Source organism: Ambystoma mexicanum, chromosome 4q (genome assembly GCF_040938575.1).
Source record: "Ambystoma mexicanum isolate Mex_15411 chromosome 4q, UKY_AmexF1_1, whole genome shotgun sequence".
NCBI classification, from domain to species: domain Eukaryota; kingdom Metazoa; phylum Chordata; class Amphibia; order Caudata; family Ambystomatidae; genus Ambystoma; species Ambystoma mexicanum.
Window position 1 is genome coordinate 362,679,500 of NC_090928.1, and position 27,061 is coordinate 362,706,560.

General features: G+C 48.6%; 1 protein-coding gene across 2 annotated transcripts in view; it reads right to left on the bottom strand.

Annotated features, from left to right (window-relative positions):
• Positions 1 to 27,061, bottom strand: part of LOC138468519 (centromere protein H-like) — a 655,463-nt gene that overhangs the window by 193,004 nt on the left and 435,398 nt on the right. For both annotated transcript variants that reach the window (XM_069609017.1, XM_069609018.1), the window contains exon 6: positions 19,487 to 19,543. In XM_069609017.1, the coding sequence (XP_069465118.1) occupies positions 19,487 to 19,543 (57 nt within the window). The remainder of the gene's footprint in view (positions 1 to 19,486; positions 19,544 to 27,061) is intronic.

Genomic DNA, 27,061 nt, shown 5'->3' on the forward strand with positions numbered 1-27,061 from the left:
ATCCACGGGGGCGCCACACGATACTGGATCGAATCGCTGCTTGCCCAGGTAAGTGCTTTGTTAATGCTGACCTTGTTCCTTCTCCCTTGCAGGTTGCGGCAAACTCCAGAGATGAGCGAGGTAAGCAAAGCGCAGGATGGATTCAAGACCGGTTACTTCACAGGTAAGTGTTCTTGCTCACTAATGCTGTTCTTGTTCTTCCAGGTTATTGATGGAATCCGGATTTAGGGCTTCAGGATGAGGCAGCCGGAGAAGCAGATGAGCAGGAGCTGGACACGGGGAGCGTTTCACTGCACTAGTGCAGAACAACGCGAAGTGTGTTCTGCTGTTTGGGTGTGGTTTAAATAGCCCAGGTAAAGTAGTTCCAGGCCAAGTAGTGCCAGGCCCAGCCACACCCAAAAAACACGACACCATGGCTTGGTTCTAAAGAACTGAGCTGTGTAATGGCCTCCATGTTGGATTAAGGTCCAAAACTGGTATTGCTTTATTCCCGATAATGAGCCTGCCACCTAAGGCGCCAGGACTGACTCCATGTATGTTTCTGATGGAGTTTTAAAGGCCTTGGGGTCAGTGTGAAGGGCTTTAGCCCCGCTGCTGCCAGGGGGCTGTTATACCTGAGGGAGTCAGGGGCATGGATCGTGACACTAGGGACAGAAGTGTTCCCAGCGCCTCTGCTTCCGAAATGGACCAAAATGAAGGTAAGTGGGGTTGGGAGGGTGGTGAGGGGATTCTTTGGATTGAGGGTGCGGGGGGAGGGAACAACACTTACCTCGATCCCCAGTGGGGGACGATGGCAGCCTCCAGCCGTGTGGTGGCTCGGAGCGGGGATTACCCTGTTCTGAGCCTCCTCATTGGCTGAGTGGTTGCCACACCCCCCACCCCTTGCTGGGGACAGGAAGGAATGTAATGGGGAGAGGAGTTCGTGGTCAGGTAACTCCCCGGCAAGGGCCAATGATATTGTATGTTACAGTCTCATTGTCCCTCGCTGGGTACTAATTTGGAATAAAAGGCAGCAATCTGGAGCTGAAGGCAGGGGACTTGCCAGGTAATAAATCCAGCAGCAATGTTCAAGTTCAATGAAGCGCACTTTAAAATGGTAGGACGAGGAGTCTTAATTTAAGAGCTGCCAGGGGGACATAACCACTACAAATATGTATTAGGCTTTTTTTAAAACTTGTTTTTATTGGCATTTATAACGAGAAACAGACATTTTCAATATAACGGGAAAACTGTGCAACCCACATTAGTAGCAATTATCTGGATCTCTCTCCCTTGCCCCTCCCCTCTTCCCCCAAACATCTCCCCCAACCTCTTGTCCCCATCAACATGTATTCAATGGTGTGTGTATCTTCTGCTGTCTCTGATCAAAAGAACTCATATTGTCTGTTAATTTCCCATGTTGGCTCCTCTCCAAGGCCCTCCCCTCAACCTCCCCTTTTCCACTTATCCTCCTTCCATTTCACGCATCCTCTAGCTTAGTCTACTGGTTGTCCTCCTGCAGTCCCCATTTAAGCAGCAGGGCAGACCACTCGGCGTGGAAACCCTCCATTTAACATTCACCGCTGCAGTTTTTCCATGACCATCATGCTTTGCACTTTTCCTTCCCATACTGCTTTTGTGGGGAGCGTTTCGTTCTTCCAACATTCGGCAATGGCCAGTCTCCCAGCCCTCAACATGGCTTCCCACATCTTCAGAAGTCTTTATTCTTCCCTATCATTTTGCGGGAGCCCCATCAGCAGCTGCAGCTGGTCCAGGTCTAGCCTTTCCCCATCACCTCTTCCATCCAACTACGCACCTCTTTCCAGAACATTTGAACCTTGGGGCAATGCCACCACATGTGGGCCAGTGTCCCCTGGCTTCCACAACCCCTAGGTCACAGCAGCGATGTTCCCACGGAAACATCTTCGACAGTCTAATCGGATCCCTGTGCCATCCCATTAATTCTTTAATGTTATGCTCTACTGTGGAGGTGAACAATCCTCCTTGTATATGCAGGCCCAATCTTCCTCTGAAATCTCTTCCCCTACTAACTCTGCCAAACATCTCTGGAAGGGGGGGCGCGTATTGAGCAGCCGGCAAAATGGCCGCTTAGCCAAGGAGCTCTGTGCCCAGATACAGACCATCGGATTCCATCAGCGATTTAGAACGCCACCCTGCAGTGCAAACACACACCGAGTGTAGCGGCGGCACCGGGCTACATCTACGTCCAATCCCGGTCGAATATGGACGAGAACCACTGTGCTACAGCGATTCATCATCTGGGCGGGCTGTGGATAGGCCTGCCCTGGCTCCGCTGTGCGGGGACGCTACGCGCCTGCTGGGGTGCGCCTGCCCGCCGCCTATATACGGCTCTTTGCGGGGCCCGCTGCTGATTCTACCCTCCTCCCATTCCGGACTGCCTGCCTGGAGCTGCCGGGGCCGCACCGCCTCTTCTTGGGCAGGCTGCACTCGGGCCCCGGCTGATACTGTGCGCCGTGGGCTGCCCCCCCCACTGGCTCTCTGATCATGCCGCACGGCCTGTGCCTGACGCCGGGGGTGGCCTGCTGTGGGCAGCCCGCGACCCCATCGGATCCCGCGCCACAGGAAGAACTGGAGTCGGCCTTCTGGGGCAGGCCCCTGCATCTCACTATGTGATCCCTTCATGCACCACACGGACCCACCGAAGCTGCAGGTGAGGAGCTGGGGGGCCGCCGGACCTGATCTGCATGCCACATGTCCCTCAGCCACATGGAACCCTGCTCCAATACCTAACTACCACGCTGTCTGCCGGCGCACTAACCAATTAGGTGACGCAACCTGCACCCTGGAGTGGGCCACATAAAAGTCGCAGCATACCATATGCCAAATGCACCAGGCAGGCAGCGACTGCTAAGTTAAAGGGGGGGATCCACCCTTGCCTGTGGCCTGACACCGCTCCACACTGTGGGCGAACATCCTGTGACAACCACGCTGCGTCATCAATTGCCTATGGTGGGCTCAACCCCAGGCTACACTTCCTAACTTCTGGGCACAGAGACCCTTCACTCTTGCTCTGCGTGGTTTGGCGGAGCAGGCCTACACCACATTGCCACAGGTGCCCCTCCCCGCTACCTTCTTTCACTGGGTGCGCACCGTGCCTCCTCCCAGAGTTCGTTCCGCCCCTGCATCCCTCCTCTGCCGCGCTTAGGGGCTGGCGACCTTCTTTACTGCCTCTTACTGAGCTGAGGTGGCTGAGTGGTTCCCCCTACCCCTGGCCTAGTTACGAGCCCGGCTGGAGGGCCCCCCTTGGGCCGCACTGATCTTTCGGCCAACGGGCGCACCAGCACTCTTTGATAACCCAGCCTGTACCTGCTCCCACTGTCTCCTCACTCCATCGATCTAGGGGCCCAGAAGACCTGGCCCCCTGGCAGCACCCGCCTATACTCGCACCTATCATCATCACCCTTCAGGATGTCAAATAGGTCTCGCTGAGCTACCAAGGCCAGAACTATGGATAAATTCACCAAGCCGGCACCCAGAGCTGACCAGGGGGACACCTCCTCGAACCACGACGACACAAACGCCAGCCAGATCTCACGGCTATGATGGAGTCCATGGCAAAAAACTTTGCATCCTTCCATGAAAATGAGGATGATATAAATGCGAACGTGGCCTCTCTCAGGATGAAACTTGACCAGCATGGCACTAGAATAACCGAGGCTGTAACCAGAATCAGAGCTAATGAGGATGCCGTGCTCGCCCTCCAGGGCACAGTTATTGACCTGGAGCGGGATGTGAAGAGTGTCAAGGCCAAGTGTGATGATCTCGAATCAAGATCACACAGAAATAACATCTGCATTGTGGGGGTTCCCGAGACCGACCTCAAGGGTCGGATGGAATTGGCGGTGGAGACTCTCCTCAAAGACCTCCTCGGCGACCCTCCGCTTTCCCCATTCTTCACAGTCGAGCGGGACCACCGTTCGCTAGCCCCCCGCCCCAAACCAGGCGACTTTCCCAGGCCCAAAATAGCTAAGATTCTTAGCTACAGAGACCACATACGACGCCTCGCACGTGAGAAAGGTGAACTGAGGTTGGAGTCGCAAGTTATCAGAATTTTCCCAGACTTCTCCGTGGGGGTTCGGGCGGAGGGCAGACAATTCAATGGGGCAAAGAAAATGCTCAAGGAAAGGAAGATCGAATACGCAATGCTATTCCCGGCACACCTGAAATTCACCCATCATAACAAACTATACTTCTTCACGGTTCCGGATGAAGCGGTGACATTTATTGAATCACAGATCCCATTGAGAGAGCCTGCAGACGACCTGATGGACAATGACTGAGGTGGCTTATATTTCCGATCAGGGGAGGTGTCCTCCGGGGGAAACATCCATGGTCGCTGGTGTGACCTACTCCTTCCCTCAACTTCGCAATATTCCACACCATCTTCATGGGAGTGAAGGCTGCTTCCACCCGCCCCTTTCTCCAGCGGGCCAATCCTCCTTCCTCTTCGACCCCGCCTCATGGATAAGCTGTGCCCATTGGCCCTCGGACCCCCCCCCACTATAGACTCTCAGAAATCATACATCCCATGCTAAACGCAACCACATATATTGTCTTGCCTGAAACCATCCATCATTTTGCCTCCTTTGCAACACCATGCACCGAAACGTCACTGATGGATCAAATGTGCTTCCTGCACCGTACTATTTGCTAAATTGGGTTCATGGCAGTGGCGACCCCCGCTGCAATTGCAATACCTGTATTGCTGGTTTGTTCTTGGTTTTGCCCCTGTTGGGCAAGCGGGCTGGTGCTGCCAAGTTGGATACGGCACACTGGCACCTGTGTTCTGGGTGGGGGATTCTGCACTGCTGGTTTGGGGTGGGCAGTGAGGGAGGGGGGAGGTAAATTTGTGGGTTGTTTATATGAAAACGGCATGGGACAGAGGGATATGGTCGCAACGCGGTACGACTCCACTGCAGCTGCGCGCATGGCACTGAATGGTAACAAATATTGCTGCAGGGATGTGCCATAATACGGCACTACATCGATTAACCTTATGACATGGAATGTCCGGGGGTTAAGCAACTTTACTAAAGCCTGCAGGATAACTGCTTATGCCCGAAGCACGCAATTAAAATACTCCTCCTTCAAGAAACACGCCCTGGGGTGCCTAATAACGCCTGGCTCCGGCCTGGGGTGCCAACAGGTACTAAACAAAATATTCAACCCAATCTAGGGGAGTGCTCACCTTCGTCCACAAATCAGTCCAATTCTCGCTGCGCTCTAGCCACATTGACCCTGAGGGCAGCTATGTAATCCTTCATTGCCTACTAGCCAATGTTGAATGCCTCCTCGTGAACACATACGCCCCGAATTTCGACGCCACAGATTTTTCCGATGAAGTGACCACCATACTCACAAAATACATTGGAGTCTCAATCATATGGGGAGGGGACATGAACCTGATCTTAGACAACGAGCGGGACAGATCTGGCATCGCCCGTAGAGCTACATCACGTGCGGCCAATAGATTACATAAACACGTAGCCACACTGGGCCTCAAAGACGTGTGGAGATCTCTCCACCCACACGCGAGAGAGTATACCTTTTACTCATCAGTACACAATAGCCTGTCAAGAATAGACCGGTTTCTTATATCGAGTGGAACGGTGGCAGGGCCGTGGACATACAGATACTGCCACGCACACTCTCTGATCACTCGCCGGTAACGCTGCAAATCAAACTGGGGCATGACCTGCCTCCCTGCTCTGCTTGGCGTTTCAAGTCGGAGGCACTGAGAGAGATAGTCTTGAAAGCTGAAATCCTGGCTGACATTAACTTCTTCAACTGCAACAATAGACATGATACATCTGATGGGGTCCGATGGGAGGCGTTCAAGGTCTTTATAAGAGGGGTGTGCATCTCCAGGGAGGCCGGGGTCCTCAAAGATATTAAAAATAGCCTACAGCGATCTGAAGCAAAACTTAAAGAACTAGAGAGGGAATACACTACTGCCCCTTCCCCAGCCATACTGGCACAGACAAGATCAGAGCTGGAAGCCTTTGAGGCCCACGCCCAGTGGGAGATACAATACTACGCCCGCCCCCTGGCAGTGCAGAAGTACGGCGAGGGAGATAGACCGGGCAGAACACTATCCAGACTGGTTCACGCGGAGGGATGTAGAACCGGTATAGACTGCATCAGAGATGCAAGCGGCATCCTGCACTGGTCTGACCAACACATCCTTGAGACATTCACCGCATTTTACACAGCCCTATACGCTCCCCAGCAGGAGCACAACATACTGGATACAGACCTCCTTCTAGACCAAAACCCCATGACCCTTCACTCCCGTGCCAAAAGAGATCAGCTGGATACTCTGTTCACTCTCGATGAGATCACTGAAGCCATCTCGGGCCTACCAAAGGACTAGGCGCCTGGCCCAGACGGGCTCACCTCGGAGTTTTATCAAGAACACGTTGCCATCCTTGCACCCAGACTCCTCGAGGTCCGGAATGAATCGCTTAGACTGACCACCTTGCCCAAGTCCATGCGCAAAGCCATTATAACCGTGCTTCCCAAGCCGGGCAAGCTGCTGGATGAATGTGTGTCTTACAGACCCCTATCTCTTATTAACACTGATACGAAAATCTTCGCCAAGATAATTGCAAGTAGATTCTTCCCCATAATGACTTACTTAGTTCATCCAGATCAGAGTGGCTTCGGTCCCGGTCGGTCAACGGCACTTAACATCCGCCGGCTGTACAATGGTATGTCCACAATTGACCCTGATGCCAGTGCTGTAGCGGTCACCCTTGATGCCCACAAGGCATTTGACATGGTGTCTTGGCAGTATATGTGGGCCGTGCTGCACAAAAAATGGGAATTGGCCCTTGTATGATGATATACATTAAACTACTGTACACGAACCCGGTGGCCAGAGTCCTAATTAATTCCCAGGTCTCGTCTCCCTTCACGCTCCATAGGGGCACTCGCCAGGGATGCCCGTTCTCCCCAATACTGTTCGCGCTGGCCATCGAACCCATGGCTGACAAGTGTCAGAGACAGGCACACCCGAAAGGGTATACGTCTGCGAGACACTCCAGAAATAATTTCACTGTACGCCGATGACGTACTCCTTTATGTCAGAGATCCGTCTGCCCATCTAGACCCAATTATTCGTGACATAACCAAAATTGGCTCATTCTCGGGCTTTGCTATAAATTACACTAAATATGAGATATTTCCGCTCACTGCGGCAACTTCCCAACCAACAAGTGAATTCCCTCTCTGCTGGTTTCCAAGCAGAATCAGATATTTTGGGGTTTATGTATCCCTCTCTAAATCTTCGCTATTGGCCGACAACTACACGGCCACGGCACAGCTGGTGGCGGCCCAGATGTTGAGATGGCGCAACCTCCCGCTTTCCTTATCGGGCAGGCGGTCACTAATTAAGATAATTGTCCCTAAACTGCTTTACATCTTCGTAAATGTCCCGATCTGGCCTGGGAAACAATACTTCAGGAACCTACACGCGCCCAATTTCCATGGCATTCCGGCGCGGTTGGCAAGAAGTGGCAACACATGGCTCTCCCATATGAAAAAGGGGGTTTCACGGCAAGCGAAGAGGTCAGCATTCTGTCTCTTATTGTCATGATGCCTACTCCCGGGGACCCAGACCAGGTCCAGCAACCCCGGAAGCAGGCATCAAGTTATTTTGAGCAGGCCCAAAAACCCATGCTAGGGGCTGTTTGGGTGCGGTCCTGGCGCCTATGGCACCAGGCTCATATGGAGAGTCAGTCCTGGCGCCATAGGCGCCAGGCTCATAGAGTAGAACTTACCTGATGCAGACCATGCTGCAAGCTTACCTGATGCAGACCATGCTGCAAGAGCTCCAAGCCAAATGAGGCTTGGAAGGTACTATTTTACCTAGGGACTATTTTTTTACTCGGGTGGGGCTGGGGAGGAATACTTACGTGGGACTACTTTGGATGCTATTTAAACCACGCCCGAAGAGCAGCACACGCTTCACGTTATTCTGCATCCAGCAGCGTAACGCTCACCGTGCCTGCAAGTCTGCATCCAGTCTTCTGCCACGCCCGCCTCGAGTTTGGAGCTCCTAGAAAAAGGGAGAAAGAAGGAGAAAAGGTTAGAACAAGAGCAATACCTTTGATCCTTACCTGAATTCCTGATCCATCACGCCTTCGAGCTGGAAGAAAGAAGTTATTTAATGCGCGTCGCCTCGCCTGCCTCAGCGCTGAACTCACTGGCCTTCGCAGCATCTTCACATTCCATCGCATTCTCCTGCATGTTCCCGCCGTATTCCGGCACCTAAGGAGAAGACAAGAACAGCAAGGTGAGCAAAGGGAATACACAGAGGAATATTAGTTACCCCACCCCCCCATAGACTTACCTGATTTTACCACCAGGGGTACTATTCCTCTTCACGGGTCGGCGCAGTTACAACTGCATCTTCGCCGAACCCCAGCCCCTAAGGGGAAACAAAAGGACAGCAAGGTGAAACAAAGGGACTATCAAGGGGAACCCTCCTCACCACAATAAACTTACCTGATTTTACCGCCAGAGGTATTATTCCCCGAGACTTCATACTTTCTCTCAGCGCCTGAATAAGGGAGAAAGCAACAGGTTACATATTGACATTATTTTATCGAACTGTGTTGGAAAATACAAATCCTTACCAGAATATTACCGGTTGCCACGAGGAACTCTTCGCTAGGGTCAAGCTGCAACCTGCAAGGAATCGGACAAGAGTGAAAGTCAGGCATTTGAACTCTTATGAACTACATACTTTTCGGAGTCAATATTGTTCTGGAACTCACCAATTCCTTCGAGCCAGTGAAGCAACTGGTTATCAACGCGCCCCTGCGCTCAATGCAGGATGGAGAGTTCATCTTTTCAAACCATCAGGTGAGACTATAAGAGGGGACATCAAAGGTGCTCTGTGGGGAGAACAGCAGGGGTGGGGGGATTTACACTCAACTCCACGGGTGGTTAATTCCCTTTCTCCATTTGCAGAAGAATATTCCTACGGGCCAAGCAAACTAAGCTAGGTGGGCCAGTCCAGTCCGTCATCTCGGCCCTACGCGTCACATTGGTGGAGACCGCAGCTGTCCAGTTCAGATCGACACCTCTGTGGGAGCCAGGTGAGCGTAACACTTATTCTCCATCACACATACCATGCTGACGCCCCGGCGGACCCTGTGGCAGCAACAACCATGGCGTGGAGACGGCTATTGCACTTCCACCCAGACCACCATCCATACTATAAGTGGCTTCCCATCTGGCAGTTCCTGGGCCTCAGTCCCACTCATGATAAACTCCTCATTCGACACTTGCATGGTCTGGGCTACCGGGCACTGTCCGACCTATATCCCGTAGCGAAATTCATCACCCCAACAGATATGGTGGCCTGGCCACTCGCTCGGCGATGGAACTACTGTAATACTTTAGGCTGAGGGCAGCGGTCCGCGTCATGTGGCCCACCTACCCCGACAAACCCCCAGACTCACCTGAAATCCACTTCATAGCCAATTCAGCCGGGGCCAGGGGCATAACATCCTCTCTATACAAAATGCTGCTGGAAAAACTGGATGATGCTTCTCAGACACCACATGACATATGAAGTGGCGAACTGGGCCTGACTATCACCGACCCTATGTGGGGCAGGATGTGCACACATACACAAAAGGTTTCCCTTAATGCCAGATTTAGGTGTGTGCAATACAAGCTCCTGAACTGCCTATACTACACGCCGCACAGGGTGGGGTGGTTTGCACACAGCCAGGCTCATACCTGCCCATGATGTAGATCCATAGGGGCAGACCACATTCACATGTTTTGGTCTTGCGAAGCACTGGGCCCGTACTGGAAAGCCGTCATGGTAGCCCTCTCTGAAATTACCGCGATTCATATTTCTCCCGACCCACTGGCTGCCCTGTTCAGACAGTGGGACGGGTCCGAGATGAGGAAGGTGTCCAAGTTCTTGAACATCGCAACCATGGTGGCCAAAAAATGCATATTACAGTGCTGGAAGCGCCGCTCCCCCCTCATTTGAGATGTGGCTGAAGGCCCTCACCTGGACCCAAATGTCTGAAGAGGACTACATTAATAGCCTTGCAACGACCTCTCGTCCCAAAAATGTATAGTCCGATTTTAGTACCTACCTGAACAACAAGGATGATATTCAATTGCTATATTCCACCCCCCCCCCCACCTGCCAAATAGACTTTGCTATCCCTAAAACGGGCTGAACTGTGAAAACTGCTGCCTATCCTCCCCCGAAACTCTGTTATGCATTCATGTGTCTGCAATATTATCTGTCTCATGCACTGTATTGTCAACCTGTTCTTATCTCAAGCCAATAAAGAAAATTTACAAAAAACAATATCTCTGGAAGGTTTGCCTCTCCTTTAGGCCGGTGTTGTTCATTGCCTTAAATAGTTTGGACAGTATACTTTTCCTTGTCACTGATTGGTCTAGTACTTTTTCCACTGGCGTTAGTTCTCTTGCTGCCCCCGCCCCTTACCTTGGATCCATCAGGATACCCTTAATGCAAAGAAATTCAAATATAGAGATTGAGTTCCCTCCCAGCATATCTCGCACCTTTTTCCATTCACAGAAGTTCCCATCCTCAAAGAATCGTCCCACTCCCTCTCGCCCTGCGTCTGACCACTTCTGTGAATTTCGGAATCCCTTGCCCCCCATATCAAACGGTGGTCCCCATATGGAAGACATAGGGGAAGGCCATGAGGTAGAACTCTGTACATCCCCTGCGTCCCCTCGAGACCGACCAGAAATCTCCTAGTGTGGTGTGCGACCGCAGGCGATCCTGTACTGATCTGGTGAGGGACCAGAAGTAGTCTCTGACCTTCAAGGGATGTGTTATAAGGTCTTCCAAGTAGGTCCAGTAGGTCCTAAGATCTTCCCTCATGTGTTCCAGCATCCCCCCAGATTTGTGCTGCCCTATAGTTCAAGTGGATATCCGGGAACCCAACACCTCCCACCCCCTGTCCTTCGGGAGAGTCAGGTCTGTCATCTTCACCCTTGGTGTCTTGTTTCCCCATATAAATCTACAAAGATCTCATGTAACTTCTATGACAAACTTCTCTGAGAGCTGGCTCAGGATGGATGCAAACAATTATAGCAATCTGGGGAGGACATTCATGTTTTATGGAGGTCATCCTTCCATACCAGGTCAGTATCAGAGGGTGCCAACTCTTTAGATCAACTGAGTTGGGCAAGGAAAGGATTATAGTTTGCTGCCACCATCTCACCCAAATTCTTTGTTAGCCATATGCTTAGGTATCGAATGCTGCTCTTATTCATCTTCATGCCCTGGTAACTGTTTGCCTTGCCTAAGGAGGGGGCTCTGCGGAAAAAGCGGTAAGATTGCTGATTTTCCCACGTTAATTTTGTGATCAGAGAGGTGGCCATACTCCTCAAATTGGACCATTATCGCTGGGAGGGAGAACTAAACTTCCGTTAGGTAGGCCAGTATGTCATATGTCATCGGCAAACAGGGAGATTTTGCATTCAAGCTCTCCCCCCCACTATACTCTCAATCCTTTCATTCACCCTAATCGCAATCACCAGTGGTTCCACAGCAAGGGCGTACAGGAGCGGGGAGTGGGGACACCCCTGCCTGGTCCCTCTTGAAAGTTTGAAAGCTTCCGTTAGCCCCCCATTTATCCAAACCTTCGCCTTGGGCCTATTATATAGTGCGGACACCCATTTCAGGAAATGTGTTCCTAGCCCCATCCTCCCCAACACCTTCATCATGAAAGGCCACTCGACCCTGTCAAAGGTTTTTCAAAATCCAGTGTCACTAAACATGCGTCGAGGCCTTCCACTTGTGCCCCATGCATCAGGTGATAGTCTTCCTAATGTTGTCTGAGCCTTGCCTTCCCATGATAAATCCCACCTTGCACTCTGAAACACTTGTGTATGAGCGCAATACAAATAAAATATATCATATCATACCTGATCCCCCCCCCATTCTCTAGCAGTGGCATACCTCTCCCCAGTTTTGTTCCAAAAATGTCGATAAACTCTTCACATCCCCTTAAGAAGGGTGATCGGCCTATAGGACGAGCATCTGGTAGGGTCCTACCCCTCCTTCAGGATTGCAACAATAATTGTCGCCATCATTGTGTCGGGGAGGGGTTCCCTCTCTAAGCACACATTAAACACCTTCACCAAATGCGAGGCTAACAGGGATCTGAATGATTTATAAAACTTTATTGTAAATCCATCCTCCCCCGGTGGGGTCCCAGACTTCATGCCCCGCAATGGCCGGTATGACTTCTTCTACAGTTCTAGGATTCTCCAGTGCTTTCGAGATATCCTCAGGGAGCCCCAAGACTGGTAGCCTATCCAGAAATATGTCGATTTGGGACTCTTTCCCTTCCCACTCCGACGAGTTTAGGGTCCTATAATACTCTCCAAATGAATTCCCTAAACTCTGGGCATCGCTTAAGCTCCTATTATCCTCCACCCTAATCACCCCGATGGTCCTCCTCTTTTTCTCCTCCCTAAATCTCTAGGCGAGGATCCCATCAGCTCGGTTCCCCTTCTCAGTCTCCTGCGTCAATCTAGCGTTTAATTGTGTCTTGTTACGTCAGAGCTCTATCACCTTGGCGGGCGACATAGTGCCCTTGGGCAACGGCCAGTTTTTTTCTCATCCATTTTCCTACAGAGTTTGATCTTCCACTCCTCCCTCCCTCTCTTTTTCTCAGCACCTTTCCTCATCAGGGTACCGCGTACGGTTGCTTTAAAGCCGTCTCACACAGACTGAATCCCCACCTCCCCTGTATCATTAAAGAGAAAATACTCCTTTATTCCCCTGAGTAGTTCCTGTTGCACAGCTCTATCCTTTAGCAGGAAATCATTACATTTCCAGTTGCCTCTGACTTTTCATTCCTCCCCTTTCAAACCAAATTTTCCCAATGTCGTGGTCAGACCACGGGATCAGCACGACCCGGGAATGTAGGACTTTAGGTTTTAAGGTTCATATCTATTAGGATCATATCTATGCGGGAGAACGAATCATGGACAGCATAATAGAAAGTGAATGGCATGTCGCCTTGTGGGTTCGGGTGGAGGAAGTCAAACCTAGGACCTCGTTCACCCCTTTAAACTGCTCTTAGTCATTCGGGATAACCCTCCTCAGTTGTTCCTCCCCATCCACTCACAATCTCTCAGTGGGTCCAAAACCATGTTAAAATCCCCACCCACCAACAACTGACCTTCGACAAATTGTATCAGTTTGTCTCTGACCTTCTCCAAGAATTTGCATTGATGCATATTGGGTGCGTATATTGAGCCAAACGTTAACCCCTTGTAGTTGGCTCTATGTGAACAGTTACCTCCGATTGGGATCGCTTAGTACTGCATCTATTGTAAAACTCACCCGGGTTGACACCAATACAGTCACCCTGCATCTCTTTTTTATGCTGGAGGCCATAATTACCTCCCCCACCTCGAAGATCGCAGCCTGGCCCCCCCCCCTTCTTCCAGTGTGTTTCTTGTAAACACAAGAAGTCCGGATTGGACCTCTTGAACTCACATATCACCATAGATCTTTTGGAAGGTGAGTTCAGGCCTGAACATTAAGGGAGCCTATCATTATCTCATCTTGGCCAGACATCTCCTTTTACCTTAGTAAACACAACTTCTCCCTCCTCCGAGACACTTCTAAGGTTTGGAGCCTCTTAACTGGATCCTTTCACCACATCAATGAATGAAAACATTCACACCCTGAACATAAGTCACCCTTTCCCCTCCCACTTCCCCCCTCACCAACTCGTGGATGGTTCTCTGAAGGTCTGCTTCCGTTTCACCATCTTTTCACAGGGATTCCAAAGAAGCTGAGGATGTTTCTCCTCTCCCGGTTTTTGAAATTATCCATCTTTAAGGCTACCTCCCCTTCCCTTCTCTCAAGTTCCTCCACCCTCAAATCCATCTGTGTTTCCAATGTTTCGAGGAAGGTCTGGTTCTGCTCCACTGCCTGGAGCCTCTCGTCCATGCCGTCATTTCGAACGTTGATTCCATCTACTTTGCCACTGATGTCCGTCATCATTCCTCGAATCTCTTCCAGAAGTGAGGCGATTTCCCTTTTAGTTGACATGGTGTCGCTCCCCTCTTCCGGCATGATGGGTTTAGAAGTTTTGCTTCCCCGCTCTAGTTCCTGGTATTCAAAGTGTCCTAGTTTTGTCTTCCAGTCCATGTGTGGGGTGAGGCACCACTTTCAGCAGGTGGGTCATTTCTCGGTTCAGTTCCCCCTCCATCCGTTCACCTCCTTGACCAGATGTTGTTCCTCGTTCATGGGGGCCCTCCTCCGTTGTCTCCTTTCACCTTTCCTACTTGCTCCCGTGGGTCAGATATCGTGGACGCCTGTGGTGGAGGGGGGTGATCAGACGGCCGACCACTGACCCCCTCCCACCTATGAAGCAGGGCGACTTGTCAGTCTCTGCTTTTAACTCGCTCTGCACTCCCCTACTTGCCTTTGTCTCCCTGTGGCTTGGCTCTTCACCTAGAGAGGCACATGCCCCAGGTGGACTCCTGGGGGCCCTCACCTTCGTCCTTTACAATCAACGCTGCCAGGATTGCCCGGTTCTGGAGGGAGGGTTGGACTCCCAACCGGCCCTCCATCTTCTCCGTGTTCTACCTTTTACCCTGCTTGTTCAGTGGGTGTCCTCACTTGACAGTGGTATTTTATGGGGTCCTCTACGGGGCAGGCACTCTCCCTAGGAACAGACCTGGGGACCCATACCTCTGCAACTCCTTCTCAGGTAGAGCTGGGCACTCGGGATCCCCCAATTTGTCTTGACTCACTTCAGATGGCATTCCCTCCTTGGTATCCTGCTCCTGGGCTCCCTCCTCACCCTCCGGCTTCTACTCTGTAGTTACAACTGCATACTCAGGTACTCCCCTGCCTCTTCCCTCCCTATTCTGGCAGGCAACTTTCACTGGTGTCGTCACTCATATGGCCACAGGAGCCTCTCCTACGGTCCCGCTGGGAGGCTTCATCCCCCGGGCTGTGGGCTGGTTCTAGCCCTGGCAGGGTAGTGTTATATGCCTGTGGCAATGTCTATTGTGGCCTTGAGCCTCCCTTTTCTGAGGCTTTACAACCCCTTGGCTGTCTCCTCCTTCTCCATAGCAGCCCCTTCCCAAGTCTCTGCAGTGCCTCCCCAATTCCCAGCCACTATTGTAAGTTTGCAGGCTCCCTCGGTTGAGCCGCTTACTCTCCGCGTGGTGTTTAACCAGAATTTATTTAATTGGGGCCTCTTTAATTGGGACCTCACGGCCGATCCTCTTCACTGGTGCCACTTCGACAAGACTCTCCCTCCTCCCTTAGCACCTCCTTCATGGGACCTCCATCGTCTTCCGGGACTCTCCTCTGGAGTTTCCCCAGGTCACAGGCTGCCGGCGACAGCGTCTCTCGTCTCCCCCCACCCCCCGGCAGTCCAGCTCCTCTGCTCATGTTGGCTGCCCATCTGGCAGGTGCAGGGCTCACTTCCTTGGCACTGCACTGAAGTATGTCGGGGGGTGGAGGGTGCACAGACTCACCTCCCCACCTCTCCCGGTCCACTCCAAACACCACCTGCTCTTCGGCGTTCTTGCTCCGCTCCTCACTGGTTTCGACTCAGATGCCGGAGCTTCTATCTGCATAGAACCGGGCCCAATTTTGCCTGTTTCCACCTCCGGGTGCCGCCGGGGGTCCTCTGCCACACCACACGGGCCGTAGGACATGCAGGATGCAAAAACAGTGGGCTAATCCCAATTTGCTGGTCCCTCGGGCAGGAGCATCACACTGAGGCAGGTCACATCAGCACACACCCTGGTGGTCTCCCATGTATTAGGCTTTTAACGGAGTCTGGGAGATTATTTAGGGGGTGAGTTAGGATCGGGTTGGTTAGTGAGTCGATTGGGTCTGGCACAGAGTACAGTGCAACAGGTGGCAGAATCACATGTGCAAAGAAGCTTGAGACAGGCAGGTGATGTAAGGGTTGGCGCCCCTCACAAGTGGTTCGAGAGCCCAGAGTTGTTCCTGTCCTTGGGTTGCTTTGAGGCCCAGTTAAAAAGTACAAGGCAAGTCCTTTTTCTGCCCTTCCCACCAGGAAGGTTTCCAAAGAATACTTTCAGCAGCTGCCACCTCCAGTGAGCAGGAGCTTCTCTGCCATTGTCCTTTTGTAGACGGGCCTTGTCCTACAGCCATTCACACAAAATGTTCCTCTGGGATGGTGAGGGAAGGGTATTTCTCCATTCTTGGAGGTCTCCATCTTCCCTCTAAGGCAGAGGACTTTGAGCAGACGGTACTGCAGAAAAGTTACAGCAAAATCGTTCTTCTGTAGTCAAACGATAATTTAATAAAAAAGGGTCTCACCGCTGCGAATAGTCCATCTGCTAAAGTGAATTTGTCCTCTTCTGTCAGGGTTCAATCCTGGCTGCTGTGTTTAGAATAGTTTGCCTAATGATGGCAGTCACGGGGTGCTTTGGCTGCAGCAAGTGCTGAGGTGGCACAGGAAGTGCTAGTGACCAAAGAGATTCCAAAGTTATGTACTTCTCCCTACTGTAACTCTGCCCCTTCACATGACTACCTTGCATGCAGGAAACTCTTGCACCGTGGTGTGATTACCTTTTGGCTTCCAGAATGTGTCCTTCGAAGCAAGGGCCCATCCTGGCCGTCTGAGGGCAGATGTTCTAGGTGTCGGGCTTTCCCAATGAGAACGAAATGGACTTCTGAGACTGCACCCAAATAGTTTGTTTGGGGTGATGAGCAGATCCAGACAGCTAATGGTCAACAGAGGAATGGGTCTTGAAACCAGGTTGACAAAATTACATCAAAAGTATTTGCCAGCATAATTGTACATTTCCAGAAAGCACATGTCAACCCAGACATAGCTCATCTTTCGTTATTAACCATACTGCCCTCAGGACAAGGGGTATACAATTATTTAAATTGAAGAAAATGCTTGTTTACTTTCAAAGGGATGCAATCTTTACCCCAAAAGGCCAATGTCTATTTAAAAAGAATGTTTGTTCTTCATATGCCAGTAAGGAATCTTTTGGAGGGCATCTTCCTGCAGTCACTATAAATGCTTCAACTCCTCCTAATTGTAGGCTTCTACCAGCTTTATAGCAGATTTGGCCAAAAATCGGGTTTCCATTTAATCCGCTGTGGCACTCAGTACTGCTCAAGATTCATTTTGTTTCAGTAGATTATTTCCACACCATACTTTCCTGGCAGTAGGTCCAGTGCTCGAATAGCAACTGCTTGAATTTTCATTTTGCTCACATTTTTGGATTGATCCAATTTAACCCCCAAAATGTAGATGGTGAGTTGGGGGTCAGTCAATTTTGGTGGAGTGGGTAAAGGCTTTTGGGGGAGTTGCAGGTGGTACACCCACATTCTGCAGTAAACAATTTAAGCAAATTAAATTCAACCAGTTATTATTTTTCAAAAGACATGCATCCAATTTCCCTCACCCTATAATAATGGATAAGGTGAGATCTGTCAGTAGACAGCTATATGATATGAAAAGCATTTCCTTAGTGTCAAATATTTGTTTAAACGAAACCTACATGAGCAACTGTTACTCTGTTTCTACATGTGATCATTTCGAGCTTTTATACTAGGTAATGTGTGGACTAACCACTGAAGTCATGCCAGGCGGGGAGTATACACATGGTGTCTTGTATATGGATGCTGGTAAGTTCAATATTGCACCCAATGGCCGGCAGGATCATCTCGGTAGAAACCCACCAACACCAATTTTGTAAACAGAGAACGCTGTCTGAAAGTGAGACTATTTAGCAGATCTCACTTTCATGGCAGAATCCATTTACTAAAGCTCCTAAAATTTTCAAAACATATGGGAGATTCCCCCTAGCAGATGGAAAACGCTCATATGCCCCCCCTCTGCTTTTCTCTTTTTCAGGTTGTCTCCCAAGTTGACCAACAGCTCTAACCATCACCCGCACTGTCAGCTATGCTCGTCCACACTCGTCCCCAACCACACATTCTACTTCTCGCCCTTCCACTCCATTTCCCTTCCACCCATTTTAAATTCAGCTCTCTGGTGGGAAACCATATACTGTGATAGTCAGAGGCAGGTTCCCAAGAACCCGAATTCAGAAATCACCTTTTATTAATGGGCTTCTCGCCACCATCAACTTCATGCTCTTACCCCTGTGCAACGTGTGCTTGCTCCCCTTCCTAAAAGGTCTGCATCATTATTTCCTGTTCAAAACCCAATTCCATCCGATTACCAGCTAGGTTTTTTAAAAAAACATTTTAACTTTCCACGCATAACCGCGGTTTTCTAGGCTTGCTCATTACTCTTGAATAGTTGACTAGCAGGTTTACGTTGAAAATGTTGTTACGGTCTTATAAAATCAACTCCTTGCATGCGTTTAAGGACCTAATCGTTTTTCCAGTCAGTCTCCATTTAGTTTAATGTGAGTTAAGCTCCTTTTGTTTAATGCTGGCGAGTTTGCGGTGTTCCACTTGTATACAACCACCTCCCTGCTAAGACTGTACAAAAATGTGAACACCGGCAGTTAACAACACACACTATTTTCTGGGGAAGGTGAGGCGGCACGGGGTCACCAGTATCTGGGATACCATCTCAAAATTACCCTTTTTTCCCCATTTCCTCTTTAATATGGTGATCAGCTACAAACATTGCTATAAATGTCACTAAATTCAACAACATTGTATACCACAGGTTCTAGGCGCAACTTGGACCCCTTGTACATAATGTTAAAAGACTTTCCAGCCTCTTGCTATGAAATATGGCTATTGTACCACGACTATTGAAACACAAACTCTAATTCAACTGTCAACAACCAAATAGATGAAATTTTGGATCCCCATCTGAAAATGTACAACTACTCAACTGCCGCACTTTTTTGGCACCATACTCACCACAAGCAAAGTTGCCTCATGCCTAATTTACTTTGGTTATGTTTAATTGAATCAGCCTTGATAAGGCCGTGGTAAAGGCAAAACATTAGTACGTGCCTGAGTGTAGGCTCGTTCACCAATCCAAATAAGAAATTGAATAAATATGGAATATTTCTCAAAGGATTTTGCTTTTCTATAAAGAAATACTCCCATACTTTTTCGTAATCTGTGCGTTGCTACCTTCAAGGATTTTCTTACATTTTGATACTTATAGGTTACGCAGTGAAGCTAACCATTCACCTGGGTACACGCTGCAGAGTATCACCTTTGATTGGATGAAAAAAAATGTTAGGTGTTTTTTTCACCGTTTAACACAATCTTAAAACATCTGGCCCAGGTTTGCCATTCACAACTTGACGCATAACTTTGTTTTTTTAAATGGGTCATAAAAATTGCAGGGATAAAAAAAACAAAAAAAAAAAAAAAAAATCACAAAAATAAATGTTGTAATACTCCATTCACCACCAAAGAGTTTTTAAACCTCCACATTAGTTTCTTATTGTAAAGCTGGGAACAAGCCGCATTATCTTTACTTACCGACTTCTCAGTGTGTCACTCTCAATTTCCCCTTGTATTGCACGAGAACACTGCATCCTGTAAACGAGGTAAACAGTTGTAATTGTAGACAGTAAGTTGCAGGTCAAATTACAACATCCAACAGTTTGTATATGGTGACTGAAAAGATGTTTTGTGAGGACCTATGGAAAGCTAGAATCCATTCACTGCTGCTCATGAGGCCACACATGGTATTCCAAAAAAGCTTTATGTACCCACAATTCCCACAGGTCATCAGAGAAAAAAAAGACAGAAGTATATTTAGCAGCCCAGAATGCTGAGGTTTACTTTTTGTTTGCTTATGAGGGCAACTTGAAACAGTCCAAACGGATAAAACACTTATTTCCCCTAGAAAACCATGAGCAGAGCTCATGGCAGAGCTAGTTATGTTGCTTTGCTAACCGTAACTGGTGAATTTTACTTTACTTAACTTTTTACTTTCAAGTATTTATATAGCGTAAACCTTGGACTCTGGGGCATTAGGGCGCTGACAAACAGAGTCAGAAGACTGAAGAAACTCGGAAAAGCAAGGTGCAGGAATCTGTGATTACGCAAACAGCCATGTTTTCAATTTCTTTTCAAAAGAAACCAGTTTAGGCTGGCAGCGGAGCTCCAGGGGAAGGTCATTCCAAGCCTTAGGCGCCAAGATGTAGAAAGCACCCCTTTCAGTTTTTCTAGTTCTACATCTCGGGATCGAAAAGGAGTTTCTGGTGACTTGATCCAAGAGATCTGCTTAGAGTTTATTCAGCTATAAGATGTTGCAAATAGCTGGGCATTCCTGAGTGCACTTAAAAGTAATAACTAGAAGGCGAAAGCGCATCCCGGCCTACACCGGGAGCCAGTGAAGCCCTCTTCTAAAAGCGGACACATGATCACGACGGGAGAGCCCCATCACGACCCTTTCAGCCCCATTTTGGATGACAAAGTCTGTTACCTTCTGATTTGCTAATGCCAGCCAAAAGGCTGCAGCAATAATCGATTTAGCCTGGGTGATGAAGGGCCTGAGTGGGGCTAAGAGTTTAATATAATAAACAGCAGATGATCCAATACTCCCCAAATGGGCCTTCATGGTGAGTTGCTGGTCGAGAACTACACCCAGTATTTTAACCTTCAAGGGGGTTATTGTAACGTCAACGAGCTGGAAACTCATAGGTAGGGCCTAGTTTAGAAAGAATCGACTGTGCGCCTACAATCAAGAACTCTGCCTTGCCTTTATTTAAGGCTAAGTTGTTCTCTACAATCAAGCTCTCAATAGCTATGAATACTCTATTCAATTCAGCTTCATCCATTGAATGAGCACCCATCACAGGGATGGCACACTGAGTGTCATCAGCGTAATTGGTGAACATGATGCCCTCCTGATCCAACAAAGCAAAGAAGGGAACCATGAATATGTTGTAAAGGCAGGGGGAAATGCAAGCCCCCTGCGGCACACCACATTCAACAGTGACTGGAGAGGCCGCTGCATCCCCTGAGAAGACTCTACTTAGCCTCTTAAGAAAGTAGGCTGTCCAGCATACTGTAGCCAGAGAGAAAATGGCTACAGCTTCCAACCTGGCGACCAGTATAGAATGGTCAACCAGGTCGAAGGCTGCTGAGAGGTCCAAAAGCATAAGCATAGAGGCAAGGCTATTATCCATACGTTCTAGTAGCCTTGATTTAAGTTCTAATAATGCTGTTTCTGTGCCAAAACCGACTCTAAAGCCGGATTGGCGGCGGTTAAGCACGGGAAAATTGTTCAAGTGATGGGCAATCTGTCCATAAGCAACCCTATCAAGAATCTTGAACAAGAACGGTGTATTTGTAATAGGTCTATAATTAAGCGGAACCTCCTGAGGAAGACCAGGTTTTTTTAAGATGGGTGTGACCCAAGCTTTTTTAAAGGTCTACGGGCACATGACCTTCAGTCAATGAGGCATTAACAAAGTTACATATGGCCGCCAGAAGAACCGGGGGGCAGGTTTTAATTATTGCAGCCGAGCAAGGGTCCCCTTTGCAAGATGTAGCTTTAAGTTGATTAATGATAACCGAGAGCTCCTCCTCAGAAATGGTCGAAAAATTTAATTGTGGGATAGAGGGACTTCATTTAAATGAAGTCGACCCCCCATCCATAGGCTGACCAGGAGCTACCTCTTTCCTGTGCACTATGTCTAGTCTAATGCCTTTAAGTTTATTAACCATGTCATCCTGAATACCCTGACACCAAGTGACATCCTTGTTAGGTTGTCTTATGGTAGAAGAACCAGTAACCTCCTGCTCTTTGAGTATGTTAAAAAGCTCCTTAACCTCAGAACGAACAATAGATATCCTGGAATTGAAAAAACAATTCTTAGCTTCCACAATAGCCAATTTATAGACTTCGGCTGCAGTTTTATATGCTGTCAATGCCTGAGGCAAAGGACTAGTCTCCAGGTTATAAAATAATATCAAGGTGGAATATTTAAATTTTTTCAAATCGGCCGAAAACCAGGATTTATTTCAGGCCCCTTTCCTCCTTTTCCTACGTTTGAGAGCGGCTAAAGACTTGGTAATCACCTCGAGATTAGAGTGAAGCAATTTGGAGATGACAGTAGCGCAGTCAAGGGGAGTACAATTAATAGGAGGAGTTCTATAAGCAGGGGTTCGATTCTATCCCGTGTGAGCAGTTTATGATTTCTGCTTGGACCCCCGCCCCCCCGAATCATTCTATTCTTCATTTTCGCAGGGAAACCGGCTTGAATAGAGAAGTGTATAAAGGCATGGTCTGACCAGGGGCTAGGAAATACATCAAGGTCCTTGGTCAAGACTTTAGTAGCCGAGATCCAGTTGAGTGTGGCCAAGATTGTGAGTGGGTAAACAATTCAGTTTTTCAAAACTTAAATTAGTCAAGGCGGACTCAAGATCCGCAGCTCCCTGATCCTCTTTATGGCCCAGCCAATAATGAAAGTCCCCTAAAAGAAGGAATCTCGAATTAAGCCTTAACACAGGCAGCAAATAATTAGAGAGTGCTTGTGTAAAGTTAACCACCAAAGAAGGGGGGTCTATAAATAGGAATAGCATTCATGGTGGATTCTGCATTAAAGCCACTTTTGGCATGGAGGTACTCTATACCATTCATTATTGACCCTCTAGATTCACATATATTTAATCAAGACTTAAAAATCAGAGCGACCACCCTTCCCCTTAGTGACTTCTCTGTCTTGTCTGAAAATATTATAACCATCAGAAATGGCCACGTTAAGAGAGGTGCCGGCTGCCATGTGTCCACAATATTCCGTTATTGCACAAATATCTATATTCATGTCAACAATGTATGTGGCATGTTTGACCAATGAACGAGTATTAAGGAGCACACAGGACAGGTTATGCACAGGGGTAATTCTGTGGTTATTAGAACATCTAGGAGATGAACCTAGTGGGTTAGAAGCAGGCAGGATAAGATGCGTTACCACCTCTTGTTACCAGAGCTTGTGTCCGGGTCGGGAATTTGACACCCAGAGCTAAGTCACAAGAGGGATCAAGAGACAAAATATCTGCTCCCACCACGGATGGCGTGGTAAGAAATAAATTTAGTACGGACATTGAGGGCTGAGCAGTCAGATCAAAAACACCCAGCAGAAGAACCGTGTTCCAAAATCTTGTTACAGGATGAATTACGCAACAGAGATTCCCTTTCCTTCAATAAAGGCGTGATGTCCGAGGGTTGAGAGGAAACGAAGGATAAATTACTTACAAAGAGGGGGTAGTTGAGATTCATAGCACCAGCATTGTCAATCACATTCCCATCTGACAATAAATCACGTGAACAGGGTGTGAAAATGTTCCTGGATGCCTCGATGGTGCTGAGGACCTCAGCCAGCCCCATGTAAGCAGCCGAGAAGGAACTTCTGTTCTGCGGTCCTGCACGGACCGGCACAGACCAGCCGGCCCCTTCACACCAGGTTTGAAGTAAAGAGCGCTTTAAAGAACTACAAAGAACTATGGAAAGAGTAGTACAATGCACCCATGGTGCATGCGTGCAGAGAAAAATCTGTTTTAAATCGCACACACTCTAAGATAATGCAAGATAACTAATATTGCAAAGCACCAATATAGAACAATATAAGGAACAGTTTTAAAAGCAGGACGCAAAGAGTAACAATTCAATAAAAACGAAATCAATTTCAAAATAATGCTAAAAAGCAGCCAGTAAACTAGTAGCAAGTATATACGTATCATATGAATTACAGGAGGTTTCTTGGTTTTGACTTGCATACAGAATGTTCCTCCAATTAAAGTTCGAGTTAATTGCAAAGCTTATTGCAGAAGGTTAACCCAAATTGAAGTGTTTATTTCCAGTAAATATAGATACATATTAGATACACATACAGCGGAAACAGCAAACACAATCAACTTGATTATTATAGTGACCACAGCGACAGGCCATATATATATACACAAGTAACTTCCTGAGCGAAGCTTTGACCATTACAGAAAACATCAGCCTTCCACAATTATCTCCATTAGAACCCTTAAATGGTGGGTACTAGAGGTGACATACATTTCACGTACTACACAGTCATACGAGCTTCACTTTATAAAATGAACTACAGCCCAACCAAAGATGGCCACCAAGGAAACAGGAAATTGCACTTAAGACAGTTTTCTGTTTCCTTGACAGCTTGATGGGCGAGGATGAGAGTGGTCTACTCTCAGTTAAGTCATCAGGAGGCATTTATTTAACATTAACTGGGTGGCCAATTTCGGTGGTCACAAAGGGAAAGGAGGGCCCTATGGTTGGGGAGCATTTAGTAAGCCGGAAAGCTATGTAAAATGGTTGTTTTACTGGAAAATAACACCAGTGTTCTGCAAATATTGATTGGCTGGTGCACCTACCCAGGGTGCTAAAAGGGCAATCACCCCTGGAATGTTCACAATAGTAATTCATGAAATGCACACAAACATGGGCAATTGGATTCAGTAGAAAATAGGTGAAACGGAATGTATAAGAGGGCGCTCTGACTTGAGGCAGCAGACCAGGATAACAGCAAGTGAAGCTGCCGGATAGTCTCCCTGGGCATGGTACTCAGAGGGTGGATCTCATGGGGAGGGAATGCCTACATGGGACCAGTGACGACCCTGAGAGAACGTAGTATTCACTTAACCCTTTGGTGTACCCCCTCTCCTCATATCCCACTCAGGCCACTGTGGTCCCCCATACCTCTATGTGTAGAGGGTCTCATTAACAATACTGTGCAAGGAAGAGGAAGAGGGAGATTTAGCCAAGCTTAATACAACATACGACTGAGATGAAGAAGATGGAACAAGAAGGCAAAAGCCCACCGTGGAACCAACACAGCTTTCAAGAGGCAGGCCCAATCATAAAAAAAGGAAGAATTAATGAAGCATCAAGCCAGCCCTAGAGGAGTACAGAACGAGATGCCTATTCCATGGCAGGAGACGCGAAGGCTGGAAACTGGGACGCAGAGAGATGTGACTTTCCAAGATGTCCAAGTGAGGCAGAGCTGGCCAGTGACAGAGAAATGAAGCCCAACCGGTGAAAGCAGACTGAGAACAGGGACGTGAGCAGACAGACGTGAGGAGAGTCTGGAGCTGTGGAGACCCGAGAGAGAACAAAGAGCACGGCAGCAGCACAGAAGCTCTGCTCCTCCTCCAGCAGACACCAGAGACCGCCTGAGACTTCCCAAAGGTAGAGAAAGAGTCAGGCAGTTATTGGGGCACAGAGGGAGCTGAAGGAATTGTAAATCAGATAAGTACATCCCAAAGAGCAAAAGGGAATAACAGAGGAATTATGCAAGTTGATATGAACGCTGGGAATAAACCTATTTGGGATAGTACCCGACAGGATAGTGTACAGGGTCCATCAAAGTGAACAATAGGTGAAGCAGGGACAGGAATCCCGCAGAAGAACAGGGTCTGGAACCCATATGACAGCAGGGAAGCTCTACCAGTATACCACAGGTTCTGGGACTCAAATGGAAATGGGCAAGGTCCATCAGTAAAGGATTTAAGGGTCAAAGATCCACATCAGTGCGAAGATACCTATAACCAGTGGGCTGGAGTCCAGAGGAAGTGGGGGAGACCACAAGAAGGTATCAAAGGTTAAAGGAGGCAAAGTGATCTAATCAAGTCTGGCAGGTCAGTGAGCCGGACTGGATAGGCGATTGATAATTAAAGTACTAAATAATTTGGGAAAGTCTATGGTCAGCTCTGGTAGGTTAGTGAACCAGGCCTGATAAGAGACTTAAGTGCTAAATTTTTGTTTCACAGACAGAGGAAGAGGATTCCCCCAGAAGAGTGGGGATCTGTGTTTTGTTTATGATTTGAAACAAGAACCAAGGAAGAGGTTCCCTTGAGGAGATTGGGGAACTGCATTTTCTTTAAATTGGTCTGAACATTCAAGCAGTGGACATTAGAAGAACAAGTTACTTTCTTACCTGGTAACGTTCTTTCGATGGGATGGTCCGACGACGTATTCCATATCTATGACATGTAATCACCACAGCTGTGCTGCTTCGGAAACTTTTTTCGGCGTCTGCGTCCTGCGTCGATGACGTCGATGCGCCGTCGTCAAGGCCCTCCTCCGACGTCCGACGTCATCCGATGTGATAAGTAGGACGCACGACGCCCGTAGCCTCAGTTGTAGTTTTTTCCCCCAGAACGTGTGACACTAGTCAACTGCCAGTCAGACACAAAGCCTTGCGGAACGTAAGCTGCAATCGCAAAAGAAATTCTGCAGCGGGGAAGGCAGGGAGGGAGCGATATGGAATACGTCGTCGGACCATCCCATCGAAAGAACGTTACCAGGTAAGAAAGTAACTTGTTCTTCGAGGGGATTGGGTCCTCCGACGTATTCCATATCTATGACAGACTCCCAAAGCAGTACCAGAGCAAGGAGGAGGGAAAGAATTTAGAATCAAGATTTAGAATAGCCAATCAAATAGCAGAGCAAAGGACCGCCTTGCCAAAGGCCAGATCCTGTGCTCGGATGGAATCGAGGGAATAGTGACGTACAAATGTATGTACTGAAGCCCAGGTGGCTGCATCACAGATGTTGCGAATAGGAACACCCCTCTGCAGGGCAGTAGACGCAGCCATACCCCTGGTAGAATGGGCCCGCAAGCCAGCCGGTGGGTCCTTACCCGCCAAGCGGTAACACTCCGAGATGGCCAAAATAATCCAGCGAGACAAAGTCTGTTTCGTCACAGCTTGCCCCAAACGCTTTCCAGCGTAACCAATAAAGAGTTGATCGTCCACTCTGACCCGGGACATGCGTGAAACATAAAAGCTTAAAGCTCTCCTAGGATCAAGCCTATGGAGCCTCTCCTCTTCCTTACCAGGATGCGGAGGAGGATAGAATGCCGGAAGAACAACCTTCTGGGCCAAATGAAATTCCGTCACTACCTTCGGAAGAAAAGAAGGACGAACTCTAAGGACAACCCTGTCCTTGTGAAATACAGTGAAGGGAGGCTTAACTGAAAGTGCCTGTAACTCACTCACTCTGCGAGCGGAAGTAACCGCAACTAAAAACACAGTTTTCAGAGCCAACAGCCTCAAAGGGCAAGAATGTAAAGGCTC